Raw genomic sequence first — 15,055 nt, forward strand, 5'->3', positions numbered from 1 at the left:
CAATCATTGGATTTCAGCAAGCAGAAACACGTTGATTCCTCCTCCACCTTACCTGCCTTTGTTTATTCAACAGTTCAGGGACACTGAGTCAATTGGTAGCACCATCACCATTGTTGTAGAATAAATGAAATAACTTAGCAAAGATCAGGGTACAAACATGAGGCTTCCTTTGTCTACACACCATGCAGTCACTGTGTCTTCAATATAATAGAATCCCTACACTGCGGAGTGTTTCTCAACATGTAAGTGATAAATGCAATATTATATGTTCTAATGATTGAGGTAAAAGAAGGCAATGACACTGGTCCCAATTCAAATAAATGTTCCAGTTAAAGGACGTGAAGAAGCTTTCAGTAGTATAAAGGGGATTTAGTGCAAGCTATTGATGAGACTAACATGCTGAGTTGTATCAGGTTTTTGTTTGTTTCTTCTATTCTTGGATGGAATGTAGACATCAGTGGTAAGACCCAATGTTTGTTACCTTTCCTTAATTGCTTTTGAGTTAGCTGACTTGCAGAAGGCAGCCAAAAGTTTACTAGTCAACCACATTACTCAAGAAGATGGAATCGCGTGTAGGCTAAACCAGATAAGGTCAGTTTTTCTTCCCTTATGGATATTAAGTGGACGGGTTTTCACAAAAGTCAGTGATAGCTTTGATTATTTTTATTCAACCTAATGCGAGATGTTATAACTCCTCTTATCAGGTGGGACTTGAACCTCACCCTCCTGACTGAGAGGGTCAGTACCACTACACCGCAAGCGCCTCCTTTACAGTATTCTCATGGTCACTGATATTGAGACTTGTTTTCAATTCTAGGTTGTAGTAATTGAATTTCAATTCGATCAGCTGCTGTGGGATTTAAACGCATGTTTCCAGATCAATTAGCCTGGGCCTTGATCCTATCCCAGTGACATTATCATTCCACTTCCATTTCTTCTTTTGCTGAGTTTATGCAATCTAATGGTGAGATTCCATGAGGGAATTTTCTGCTCCTTAGCCATAACTTGAAAAATATACCAAATCACTGAACAGACTTATTTTGCATTCTAGACTTGTACCTTCTGGCATTTGTGGAACAGAACCATTGATAGTTGAGGCATGGTCCAAACCTCCAAACTATCACCCAGCAGTGTCAAGAGGAACATACTTAGATGTATGATTAGTCTTCATTCCCAAGTTAAGACTAAATTTTCTTTGTCATCTTTGATAAATTTGACTCTGTTTCCATTTGTAATGGATTTGAGTTCCTTCACTTTGTATTAACAATTTCTGATTCTCTATCAGCTTTTATTTTCTTGTTTAGTAAATGTGATCTGAGGAGTCATAACCTTTGTTTTGGTATGCTGACAACCCAGAATAATAGTACCCAAAAGATTGTTCAGTTGATCAACTTTTCCTTGACCTTGAAGTCAGCACAATAATGAGTCAAACCATAGGAGGAACCAGGCAAGTTTTATGTTTTGTGCAGTATAATCGTAGCTGTATTAAAATGACGGGTGTGTCTTGTTTCCCAAATTGCATTTTGTTTTATCCTTTACTTTCATCTTAGTCTTTTTTTGAAAATAAACTTTTAGTTCAAGGAAGTAAAGTTTTAATAATCCATGACATACATGGAGAACGTGAATAAGTGGTGAGCATGTCTCTGCATAAACCACTGTCTGGTGAGCAATAAATGTTCATTGGGCAATTACCAATCATATGCGATGGTGTATATTGTAATTCAGATACAAGGTCCTTGAGTTTAATCCAACCATAGTTGGTAGGAAGGAGTTAGATTAAGTGCATAGAGTGCAAAAATAATTATCTGCTACCTGGATGTTTTTGATGGAGGCAACTTAGATCGAGCTCCCACTATGTGGTCAGCAGTCAGATGTAGAGAATGAGTATTACTGCAAAGGCACATTTCTATCTCCCTCACTGCAGGATGATTTGGAAAACATTTTCTCCTTCTGAAGAAGCATCACTGGACTCTAAACAACAAGCTTGTTTCCTTTCCACAGACCTAGGAGAAAGTGAGGACTGCAGATGCTGGAGATCAGAGCTGAAAAATGTGTTGCTGGAAAAGCGCAGCAGGTCAGGCAGCATCCAAGGAGCAGGAGAATCGACGTTTTGGGCATAAGCCCTTCTTCAGGCTTATGCCCGAAACGTCGATTCTCCTGCTCCTTGGATGCTGCCTGACCAGCTGCGCTTTTCCAGCAACACATTTTTCAGCTCTTTCCACAGACCTGTTTAGTTTTTCCAGCAATTTGTTTTTGCAATACTGTAGAGACATGGCAGATGGTGAATTTGTATTCAACAAAAGTAAATTCAGAAGTAAGAGTCTAATTCTGACTATAATATGATTGTCAAAAAACCCATAACTGCCTGCCTTACCTAGTCTGCTGTGCATTGGACTCCAGACCCACTGCTATGAGGTTTCCAGTTAATTGCCCCAGGCAATTAGGGATGGGCAATAAATGCTGGTCTAGCCAGTGATGCCAACATCCCATGAATGAATTAAAAACAAAATTAGAAAAGTATTGATTCTTGGTTATTAGATTAAACAAAACTGGGTAGGATGTTCAATTTTTCTGCTCTTTTGAAAATGTGATTCTTTAAATTCACTCGTGGAATGTGGGTATCACTGGCTGGGCCAGCATTCATTGTCAGTTGCCCTTGAGATGTTGGTGAGTTGCTGACTTGAACAATTGCAATCCATTTGGTGGAGGCATACTTCTCAGTGCCATTAGGGAGGCAGTTCCAAGGTTTTGATTGAGCAGACTATAGACATGAACACACACTTTCAAATCAGGTGATGTTCCTGCTTTATCTTTTCGTAATGTTTATTGGCATAAATGCCTATAAAAGAATCTGGATTTGTCAATTATCTTTGCATCTTGCAGTAAACCACCAATTTTCTCCATTTGTCAAAGGCATTAAACTCACTCAAAATCACTTCCCAGAGTTAAAATTAATCTTGACCAGCCAAAGTGTACAAAATTCTATTATAAAACAGTATAAACCATCAGACCAATGTCCCACAGGTGGGCTGTTTCCACATGATTGGATTTCCCTGGGATCGACTTGATTTATATTATGATTTCAGAAGTATGAAAGGCCTATTACTTTCAAGCTGTGATTGGATTTTCTTATGACCCATCTCCATCATCCTAATACTTTTTTCAACTATCATTGTTTGAAGTAACACCTGCATAGAGATTTTTATGTTTAAATATTGATTGTCCTTTGCTGCTCAACCTTTTTCTCCTTTCTGTTGCCTGTCATATATGTAACAGCTTTCCCAATTGAGTTACCTCATGTATTTTTGCTACATTTTGCTAAAATATTCATGCAATGAACTGACTACTGTTTATACTCTGAATAGTTTGAGTTGCTTCTTTCAACAAAGTTACAAACTCAGTGCTTTTATCAACCAGTTAGACTTGTAGATCTATTTTTGCTCCAAGCACTACCTATCATATTAATACCATCAGTACCAGCACTCAAAAGGGAAATGCTACTAACTTCAAGGCAGCTAGAGGTATGGGAGGTGATGGCCTAGTTGCATTACCACTGGATATTAACCCACAGACCCCAGATAATATTGTAGGGACCTGGATTTGAATCCCTCCCTCCTCATGGTGGAATTTGAATAAAATAAAAACCTGGAATTAAAAATCTAATGACTTTGAAATCATTGTCAATTGTCAGAAAAACCCATCTGGTCACTACTGCTCTTCAGGAAGGAAGTTGTCATCCTTCTCTGGTCTGACTTGCATGTGCCTTCAAATCCACAGTTGACTCTTAACTGCTCTCTGCGTAATTAGGGATGGACAATAAATGTTGACTTAACTGATACCACTCTCAATCAGTGAATGAATGAATAAATAATAAATGAGGATTTACTCGATTGTCTGCATCTTAACTGTCTTTATATATTTTAACAAAAGCCTATGAGCTTTACTTGTTCAGGGTATCACATCATTCTGAATCATGTTTAAAATATGACTTATAATTTAAACTTGTTGCTCAAATGTTTTATTCAAAATTGTAATGTAAATATATATTCGTGGGATAGGTCTTTTCATAGACTGTAGTCTCAAATGGGTATCATACTTATTTAACTGTTGTACTGTTAGTGCTGAACTATATCATGGTTTTCTTTTTAGAGAGCGAATGAAGGCTATGGAGAAGCAGATTGCCAGTTTGACTGGTCTTGTTCAGTCTGCGCTTTTCAAAGGGGGTAATAATGCCAAAGAAGTTCCTAGGTAAGAAAATGGAGTGATTTTGTACATTTTGCTGTTTATGTAATGATTCCCACGCCTTAAAGAATTGTGACAATTGTATGTTGACATAAAATAAAACTGATCTATCAATTTGTGTCCCTTTTTCTGTTTCAGTGAGAAGATAAAAGCTACACCACTTAGCAGTTCTGAGGCAAAAGGTATTTTTTCTTCATTCTGCAATATTTAAAGCTACACGTTTTCAAAAATGTTTGTAATGTTGTATAGGTATTGTTCAACATGAGTAAATGCATTGTTGTGCATCCCAATGAAAGCAGGACTGGTTAAAACTTAGAGCTAATAATTTTAATGCAGGCGATGAACATGATCAAACAAAAACAGAAAATGCTGAAAATACAGAATAGGACTGGCAGCAGGGAGAAATATTGTTAGTACTTCAGGTTGACAGCAGTCATTGGACTATCTTCTAACACTTGTTCATAATCATCGAATAAGTCATTAAAGCTTGTTGGAGCTTTCCAAACTGCAAGCACTACCAGTTGGGCAAAGGCAATTGATACGTGGGAATATCATCTCTTGCAAGTTCCCCTCTAAAGCCGCACCATCTTGACTTTGAACTATATCATCCTTCCTTCGCTATTATTGGATCAAAGCGGCCAAGAAATTGGCTCATCACCACCCTCTCCAGGGCTTCTCCAGTGACATCCACATCCCATGTACAAATATATCTGAAATATTCAACTATTTTGTCTAAATCTCCAGAGCTGGGTGACATGGTTTTAGTTTAATGAAACATTTGAGAATTATTGATGTAATAATCTGGTACTCCCCATGGTATTGTATTGAAGCGTTAGGCTGAATTCTGTGCTGAAATCCTAAAAGAATTTCAAGTGTAACTAACTGAGTGAACTTGACAGTAGTTGTCAAAACATCACGCACAATTGTGCAGGTTAGGTATGTTCTTCCAGTTGGGCAAGTAAACTATATAAAAAGATTTGGTCGCTTAATGAAAAATATATACACACCCATCAAAACCATAGAACATAGGAGCAGGAGTCTTTGCGGAATGCGGAAAGGGGTGGGGAGGGAAATATATCCCTGGTGGTGGGGTCTTTTTGGAGGTGGTGGAAATGTCGGCGGATGATTTGGTTTATGTGAGGGTTTGTAGGGTGGAAGGTGAGCACCAGGGACGTTCTGTCCTTGTTACAGTTGGAGGGGTGGGGTCTGAGGGTGGAGGTGCAGGATGTGGATGAGATGCGTTGGAGGGCATCTTTAACCACGTGGGTAGGGAAATTGCGGTCTCTAAAGAAGGAGGCCATCTGGTGTGTTCTTTGGTGGAACTGGTCCTCCTTTGAGCAGATATGGCAGAGGAATTGGCAATACGGGATGGCATTTTTGCAAGAGGTGGGGTGGGAAGAGGTGTAATCCAGGTACCTGTGGGAGTCAGTGGGTTTGTAAAAAATGTCAGTGTCAAGTCGGTCGTCATTAATGGAGATGGAGAGGTGCAGGAAGGGGAGGGAGTTGTCAGAGATGGTCCAGGTAAATTTAAGGTCAGGGTGGAATGTGTTGGTGAAGTTGATGAATTGCTTAACCTCCTCACGGGAGCACGAGGTGGCGTCAATGCAGTCATCAATGTAGCGGAGGAACAGGTGGGGAGTGGTGCCGGTGTAATTACTGTTCTACGTAGCCAACAAAGAGACAGGCATAGCTGGGGCCCATACGTGTGCCCTTTGGTCTGGAGGAAGTGGGGGGATTCAAAGGAGAAATTAAGGGTGAGGACCAATTCGGCCAAACGAATGAGTGCGTCGGTGAAAGAGTACTGTATGGGGACGTCTAGAGAGGAAAAAACGGAGGGCTTGGAGGCCCTGGTCATGCGGATGGAGGTGCAGAGGGATTGGATATCCATGGTGAAGATGAGGCATTGGGGGCTGGGGAAACGGAAGTCTTGAAGGAGGTGGAGGGTGTGGGTGGTATCTCAAATGTATGTAGGGAGCTCCTGGACTAGGGGGGTATAGGACAGTGTTGAGGTAGGTAGAGATGAGTTCAGTGGGGCAGGAGCATGCTGAGACAATCGGTCGGCCAGGGTGGTCAGGCTTGTGGATCTTGGGAAGGAGGTAGAACCGGGCAGTGTGGGGGTTCCCGGACTATGAGGTTAGAAGCTGTGGGTGGGAGATCTCATGAGGTGATGAGGTTCTGTATGGTCTGGGAGATAATGGTTTGGTGATGGGGGGTGGGGTCATGATCGAGGGGGCAGTAGGAAGAAGTGTCCTCGAGTTGGCATTTGGCTTCAGCGGCGTCGAGGTCAGTGCAAACCTCATGTTCTAATTTTGTCCTCATTCCTTTTTATCCCTCATCCCTAACAGTCTCAAGCATCTCTGCAAGACTTCCCATCCTGGAAATGGGCTACCTCCAAGGTTTTAAAGAAAATAAAATCAAGATTGTATGTTGCAGAGATGCTTTTGCACTGTTTGTGTGAAACTACTTTTTTTTTCTTCATTTGAGCATCAGTTTTTATTGAAGTGTCTCGGAATTTGACCAGGTCAAAGCCTAGGTTACTTCCATGACATTGAAATCAGCCCAAAATGTCATTGTTTGTTCACCCTGTTTGACACTGCAGCACAATTAGTAAACATGCAGATGACAGTAACTGAAAATGTAATAAAGTACAACATAAATTACTGTCTTGTTTTTCTGGCTTGGGATGAAAGTATTTAATATTGTCCAAAGTTTGGTTGTGCTTGGCACTTTGTTTTGATTTATTTATAGGAAGAACGCTAATTTATTTGTATACGTGTTTGTTGCTAAGTTTCCAATATCCTTTACATTTAGTAAATAAGATCCATAGATTTATGTTTACTTGTAAACTTTATTCCCATGGGAAAACTAAGAATCTGCAGCTACAACATTGTCATGAGACGTGGTGATCCTTGGCCCCACAAATGGAGTAAAAGAGTCAGGCAATTGGACAATAATTGGATCAGTGAAAGACTAGTTCAAGTACTCTTTTCTTCAAGTAGAGTTATGCAGTGTTTTGCTGAGGTAGATTGCCTCATTATTGAGGTTTCATTGTTGAAATAACAGTGGGCATAGGAGAAGGTAAGGACTGCGGATGCTGGAGAGTTAGAGTCAAAAAGTGTGGTGCTGGAAAAGCACAGTAGGTCAGGCAGTATCCGAGGAGCAGGGGAGTCGATGTTTCTGCAAAAGCCGCCTTGATGAAGGGCTTGTGCCCAAAATGTTGTTTCTCCTGCACCTCAGTTGCTGCCTGACCTGCTGTGCTTTTCCAGTGCCACACCTTTTGACTCTAACAGAGGATAGATGCAGGGTGGCACTGTGGCTCAGTGTTTGGCACTGTGGCTCAGTGGTTAGCACTGCTGCCTCAGCACCAGGACCCCAGTTCAATTTCTGCCTCGGGGGTCTGTCTGTGTGGAGTTTGCACATTCTCCCCATGTCTGTGTGGTTTTCCTTTTGGGTGTTCCGATTTCCTCCCACGATCCAAAGATGTACAAGTCAGGTGAATTTCCCATGCTTAATTGCCCATAGTGTTAGGTTCATTAGTCAGGGATAAGTATCGGGTAGGGGATTGGGTCTGGGCGGGTCCCTCTTCGGAGGGTCATTGTGGACTTGTTGGGCTAAATTACCAGTTTTCATAGTGTAGGAAATCTAATTGAGGGTAATGTAGTGGATGTATTTTCAAAATTATTAATGTCCCAAATGAGAGACTTGTAACAGGCGTAGTGATGCATTGAAGTTAATGTAGGGTCACATGAATATGGAGATAAGTGGAGAACAAAAGTCAAAAGATATAGGTGAAAATGACATGATTTAAAATTAAATGGGGTCTTGGATTGAGATTTTTCTCAGTTATTATTACCACAATTCACCTGGACTTGGAAACCAAAGAAACATTATTTATATTTTTAATTGCGATTAGAGTACAACAATTGTTTGGGGAGGTGGGGGGGGGGTGGAAATACAGCACAGATCTGATGGGTTCAATAATCTGTTTTTCTTGTAATTATGGAATTGTTCAGTATAGGCGGTAAATCACTTCACCATTCATGCCCGTCAGGAGTGAGGTTACCAACTTAGTCCTGTACGCATCTCTTTCTTTCTATAATATCAAATTATTCTTGTTTTTAGAAGTCATATGTATTCTGCTTCCACCACTGTTCCTAATAGGATGTCCATGTACAAACATAGATAAAATAAAATCCTGCTGAATTCCCCTTTCATTCTGTGGATGATGATTTTTGTATTTGTCTTTCAATTACTGACTCATCACTTGGTTTTGCCCAGCTCCCTATTTGCCCTACTAAATCCCTTTGAAATGCCTCTTTGATTTATTCCTAATCCTACTCTAATGGGAGGACGTGTCAGTTTCTCTGTGTTTGTGTATATTCATTTATACTCCTTTTAGAAGTGACCATTGCCATTCACTGCATTATGAGTAAAAGATTTGCTGTTAATTTACTGACTAGCAGATAGTTTGAGGTGTGGGTCTTTGAAGTGTGTATCATAAATGCAAACAAGTATGTTCCATTAGATTGTGAAAGTTAGGCTACTTTTGGAATATTGTGTGCAATTCTGGTCTCCTTCTTATCAGAGGGATGTTGTGAAACTTGAAAGAGTTCAGAGAAGATTAACGAGGATGTTGCTGGGGTGGAGGATTTGGGATATAGGGAGAGGCTGAATAGGCTGGGGTTGTTTTCTCTGGAGCGTCGGAGGCTGAGGGCTGACCTTTATAGATTTATAAAATCATGAGAGGCATGGTTAAGATAAATAAACAAGGTCTTTTCCCTGGGATGGAAGAGTCCAGAACTGGACAGCAGAGGTTTAGAGTGAGAGGGGAAAGATTTTAAGAGACCTAAGGGGCAACATTTTCTCACACACAATGGTGTGTGTATGGAATGAGCTGTCAGAGGAAGTGGTGGAGACTGGTACAATTACAACATTTAAAAGGCATCTGAATAGGAAGGTATATGAATAGGAAGGGTTTAGAGGGATATGGGCCAAGTGCTGGGAAATGGGACTAGATTAGGTTAAATATCTGGTCGGCATGGACAAGTTGGACTGAAGGGTCTCTTTCTGTGCAGTTCATCTGAGTCTGAGTGGAGGCTTAAAGTGGGTGTATTTTATGTATTTAAGACAATTCTTTTAAAAAGATAAAGCTGCAAGATCTTGATCAAATGGGCCAAGGAGTGGCAGATGGAGTGCAATTTAGATAAATGTGAGCTGTTGCATTTTGAAAAGGCAGATCAGGCCAGCACTTAAATACTTAATGGTAGGGTCCTGAGGAATGTTGCCAAACAAAGAGAGTTCATTGGAAGTGGAGTCACAGGTACTCAGGGTAAGAAGGTGTTTGGTGCACTTGCCCTTATTGGTCAGTGACTTGAGTGTAGGAGTTGGGATGTCATGTTGTGCCTGTCTAGGACATTGGTTAGGCCATTTTTGAAATACTGTGTTCAATTCTGGTCGCCCTGATATAAGAAAGCTGTTGTGAAACTTGATAGGGTTCAGAAAAAATTTACAAGGATGTTGCCAGGGTTGGAGGGTTTGAGCAATAGGGAGAGGATGTATAGGTTGGGCTGTTTTTCTCTGGAGCAACTGAGACTGAGGAGGTGACCTAATAAAACCATGAGGTGCGTGGATAGAGTGAAGTGCCAAAGTCTTTTTCCCAGCGTAAGGGAACCAAAAACTAGAGGATATCGTTCTAAGGTGAGGGGAAAGATTTAAAATGATCCTAAGAGACAAAGTTTTCATACAGAGTTGGTGAAATTATGAGCTCCCAGAGGAAGTGATGGAGACTGGTACAATTACAACATTTAAAAGGCATCTGAATGGGTCCATGAGTAGGAAGAGTTTAGAGGGACATGTGCCATATTCTGGCAAATAGGACTAGATTAATTTAGGATGTCTGATCAGTGTGGCTGGGTTGGTCTGTTTCTGGGCTGTATAGCTCTGATTCCATGACTGTCCTGTTTACCCGAGTGAGAGACTACTTTAATGTCTCAAATGTTCTCCCCATCACATCATGTGAGATAATATAAACCAGATCCAGTTTCATTTTGCTCTGCTGTCATTGTTGTATTTTCAGTTCCTGATTCAACAGCCTTGTAAATTTGTCAATGAGACTAAATGTAACATAATATTAGACTTATGGGTATTTTGAGCTGAGGGCTCGAGCTCATGAAGGGTTTCTAGGCCAAACTGATTTTCCTTGGGAATCTTAGCAGCCATTAGAAAGAGATCGATGACTTTCTGCCTGGATTAGTTTGAAGCTCAGGTGCCTCACATGATTATCATATAACGGTAAAACTGATTGAAGAGTGCTTGCGATGATGGTGCTTTAATTTTGATATTATTCTCCAATCATAAATCATTATGAAATATATTTTCCATTTTAGTTGTTTCCAAAATCTGACATGGTTAAGTCTTGCATGCTTGAGCAAGATTTACAAATTATTTCCGAGTCTTAGATGGCATATAAAATCTTTTAGTATCATGTTGAGCACATGAGATTAGTTCAGAATGTTACTGTGTTGAAGTAATTCCAATTGTTACTTCAAAATATCTACAAATGTAACATTTTGGGTACTAATTATTTCAGTCACTAGGTGTAATTCCATGTAAGGTATAAAGCAATGTCCTCTCCTAATGGGTTGCATTACGAAATGTCACTCTCAACTCTAACTGAGCGATTTGAATTATGACCTAGTTCTGTAGTCTGGTGAGACATTTGACATTTAAAGGGATGTTTGTGCTTTGATTATTTAATTTTATATTTGATTAATGATAAATTGGAACTTGCATCCAAGTGGATGTGTTCCTTTAGACAGTTATGATTTCTTTTATGAATCAAATTTGTAATCCTTAACAGCCATACTTAAATCTTTTCCTGAAAAGGTTTGTTAATGCTAATGAGGTGATCTTCACTGCAGGTGCAACAAGTGCAATAGCACTGAAGAGCTCTGGGGTTACTTCAGATTCTTCCAGTGTTGTCCAACCTTCTCCGTCATGTCAGCAGCAAATTCAAAACAATGTGTTTGATTTACGGAGAAATATTTTTGATCTGCGGCAGCAGCTTCAACATTTGAGACAGTCGCAGGTATCTGTTCAGTTTCTAAGTGAATAGATGTTACTATGCTACCGTGTTTAACAGTTTTGTTTTTTTTGGTTGCAATGAAATTATGGTTTTGATATTAAGAATGTATATTGTACTGCATTTTGTGCCCAATATGCTTGCTAGAAATATCACATACGAACATATGAAGCAGAAAAGTAGGCTGTGTGTCCCTCGAGCCTGCTTCACCATTCAATAAGATCATGCCTGATTCAATTACACCACATTCTTGCCTATCCAAGATAGATTCTTGACGGGTGAAATACTATCTGCTGCAGTAAATATATTCAAAGGCTCTTCATCTATCACCTTTTTGAGGGAGAGTTTTCAAAGGCCTAATGACCCTTTCGAGAGAAATCTTTCTTCTCTCTTTTAAATCGATGACGCCTTAATTTTAAATAGTGTGTCTTAGCTCTATTCTCTCTCATTAGTGAAAACATTCTTTCTGCACCTGCATTGTGTATGTTTACTCTCTCAAACTCCAGATTCAAGCCTGACTTTTCCAACCTTTTCTAATTAGTGTGGAAAATCCTCCCTGAACTACTTCCAATGCAGTGATATCTTTCTCTTAAGACCAATGCCATACACAATTCTCCAGATGTAGTCTCTCTGCCCCATGTAACTGGAATGTAAGGTCTATATTTTTCTTCTCTATTCCCATTCTAAAATATAACATTCCATGAGGCCTTCCTAATTACTGCTGTACCTACAGACTAACCTTTTTATGATTATATGCAACAGGACACCCAGATTCTTCTGCATCTCAGAGCTCTGCAGTCTCACTATTCAGACATTTTGTTTATGCTTTTTGCCAAAATGGGACAATTTCAGATTGTCCTACATTCTACTCCATTTGCCAGGACTTTGCCCACTCACCTTTAACCTAATCTATGTCCATCTGTAGCCACCTTATATCCTTTTTAATGATTTACTTTCCTACCCATCTTTGTCACCAATAAATTTGGTAGCCATACCTTCAGAGCCCTCATCCAAGTTTATATAAATTGTAAACAGAAAAAAAAGCCCGACCTCCGCACTGATTCTTGTGGTGTGTCACTGGTTACGTCTTGCCAACCAAAGTAAATGACCTATTTATGACTACTGTTTTGTTAGCTAGTCAGACACCTATATCTGATAATATGTTACCCTTACACTGTGTTTATTTTCTGCAATAAGCCTTTGTGGTACCTGATGTCTTCTGGAAGTCGAAGCACTCTACCTCCATTAGTTCCCTTTTTACCCACGGCACACCTTTTCTCCCTCAAAGCATGCCAATAAATTTGATAAACATGCTTTCCCTTGCGATACATACCTGGTTATTCTTCTCGTCTTCTATTCTAGTTGAGCAGCGTCTTGATTTTAAAGTCTTATTACAATTTTCAATTCCTTCCATGCCATTGCCTCCAACAATATACTCAAAACATTCAATATAACCTACCTCTTTGATTAAACTTGATATTCAGGGGCTCAGTGTATAATGCTACTGTTAAAAAACTTTGCATGTTTCATTATATCAAGGTATGATATAAATGAGTTGCTGCTATTTTAGAATGGGTGTAAGCATGAAGCCAATGCCTGTGTCTCCATATTTTTGCTGTTGTATCCATGGATTTATTTGGATTTCCTTAAAACTAAAATTGGACAAAAAGTCTTGTTCAATGCAGTTGTTGAGAAAAAATATACCTCTGCCATTTTCTTTTTGAGATTAAATTGAAAGGATAAATTTATGTAATTTATCCTAATTCCAAACCAAGCCGGCAGTATGAAATAAGTAGTTAGTCACCTGAAAGGCAGATTCTGACCTATTGTTGAATTCCTCGGACTTTGCATTAAAAATTATATGAAATAAGTCGTAGTGATGTAATTGCTTTCTGATATCATGTGGTTATTTCATGCTCTACTGGAATGGAATTATGCAAAAGTCTCTGGATTTGACTTGGAATCATAGAGATGTGCAGCATGGAAACAGACCCTTCGGTCCAACCGTCCATGCCGACCACCCAATCTAGTTTCAACTGCCAGCACCCGGCCCATATCCTTTCGCACCCTTTCTATTCATGTACCCATCCAAATGCCTCCTAAATGTTGCAATTGTACCAGCCTCCACCACATCCTCTGGCAGCTCATTCCATACATGTACCACTGTCTGCATGAAAAAGTTGCCCCTTGGGCATCTTTTATATCTTTCCCCCCTCACTGGCGACTGACTGTGTGGAGTTTGCACGTTCTCCCCGTGTCTGCGTGGGTTTCCTCCGGGTGCTCCGGTTTCCTCCCGCAGTCCAAAGATGTGCGGGTCAGGTGAATTGGCCAAGCTAAATTGCCCGTAGTGTTAGGTAAGGGGTAAATGTAGGGGTATGGGTGGGTTGCGCTTCGGCGGGTCGGTGTGGACTTGTTGGGCCGAAGGGCCTGTTTCCACACTGTAAGTCTAATCTAATCTAATCACCCTAAACCTATGCCCTCTAGTTCTGGACTCCCCAACCCTAGGGAAAAGACTTTGTCTATTTATCCTATTCATGCCCCTCATAATTTTGTAAACCTCTATAAGGTCTCACCTCGGCCTCCAACACTCCAGGGAAAACAGCCCCAGACTGTTCAGCCTCTCCCTGTAGCTCAGATCCTCCAACCCTGGCAACATCCTTAAATCTTTTCTGAACCCTTTCAAGTTTCACAACATCTTTCCAATAGGAAGGAGACCAGAATTGCACGCCAGGATTCCTGAAGAAGGGCTTATGCCCAAAACCTCGATTCTCCTGCTCCTTGGATACTGCCTGGCCTGCTGTGTTTTTCCAGCACGACATTTTTCAACCAAACTTGCCCTACTCTTGGGAAATAAGACAGCGTAAGTGACTGAGGTGTCAGTGGGAGAGCACTTTGGGGCCAGCGACCATAATTCTATTCGCTTTAAAATAGTGATGGAAAAGGATAGACCAGATCTAAAAGTTGAATTTTTAAATTGAAAAAAGGCCAATTTTGATGGTATTAGGTAAGAACTTTCAAAAGCTGATTGGAGGTAAATGTTCGCAGGTAAAGGGATGGCTGGAAAATGGGAAGCCTGCAGAAATGAGAACAGGAATCCAGAGAAAGTATATTCCTGTCCAGGTGAAAGGGAAGGCTGGTAGGTATAGGGAATGCTGGGTGACTAAAGAAATTGAGGGCTTGGTTAAGAAAAAGGAAGGAAGGATAGATCGAGTGAATCCTTAGAGTATAAAGGAAGTGGGAAGTCAGGAGGGCAAAACGGGGACATGAGATAGCTTTGGCAAATAGAATTAAGGAGAATCCAAAGGGTTTTTACAAATATTTTAAGGACAAAAGGGTAACTAGGGAGAGAATAGGGCCCTTCAAAGATCAGCAAGGCGGCTTTTGTGTGGAGCCACAGAAAATGGGGGAGATACTAAATGAATATTTTGCATCAGTATTTACTGTTGAAAAGGATATGGAAGATATAGACTGTAGGGAAATAGATGGTGACATCTTGCAAAATGTGCAGCTTACAGAGGAGGAAGTGCTGGATGTCTTGAAACAGTTAAAGGTAGATAAATTCCCAGGACCTGATCAGGTGTACCCAAGAACTCTGTGGGAAGCTAGAGAAGTGATTGCTGGGCCTCGTGCTGAGATATTTGTATCATTAATAGTCGCAGGTGAGGTGCCGGAAGACTGGAGGTTGTTTAAGAAGGGCGGTAAAGACAAGCCATGGAATTATAGACTGGTGAG

The 15,055-nt window shown here is 40.4% G+C and overlaps 1 protein-coding gene across 7 annotated transcripts in view; it reads left to right on the top strand.

The window, feature by feature from the left end:
• si:ch211-285f17.1 (sickle tail protein) overlaps nt 1–15,055 on the top strand; it is a 689,517-nt gene that overhangs the window by 585,598 nt on the left and 88,864 nt on the right. For all 7 annotated transcript variants that reach the window (XM_060825000.1, XM_060825002.1, XM_060825004.1 and 4 more), the window contains 3 exons: nt 4,150–4,248; nt 4,381–4,424; nt 11,163–11,329. In XM_060825000.1, the coding sequence (XP_060680983.1) occupies nt 4,150–4,248; nt 4,381–4,424; nt 11,163–11,329 (310 nt within the window). The remainder of the gene's footprint in view (nt 1–4,149; nt 4,249–4,380; nt 4,425–11,162; nt 11,330–15,055) is intronic.

Source organism: Hemiscyllium ocellatum, chromosome 5 (assembly GCF_020745735.1).
Source record: "Hemiscyllium ocellatum isolate sHemOce1 chromosome 5, sHemOce1.pat.X.cur, whole genome shotgun sequence".
NCBI lineage: Eukaryota > Metazoa > Chordata > Chondrichthyes > Orectolobiformes > Hemiscylliidae > Hemiscyllium > Hemiscyllium ocellatum.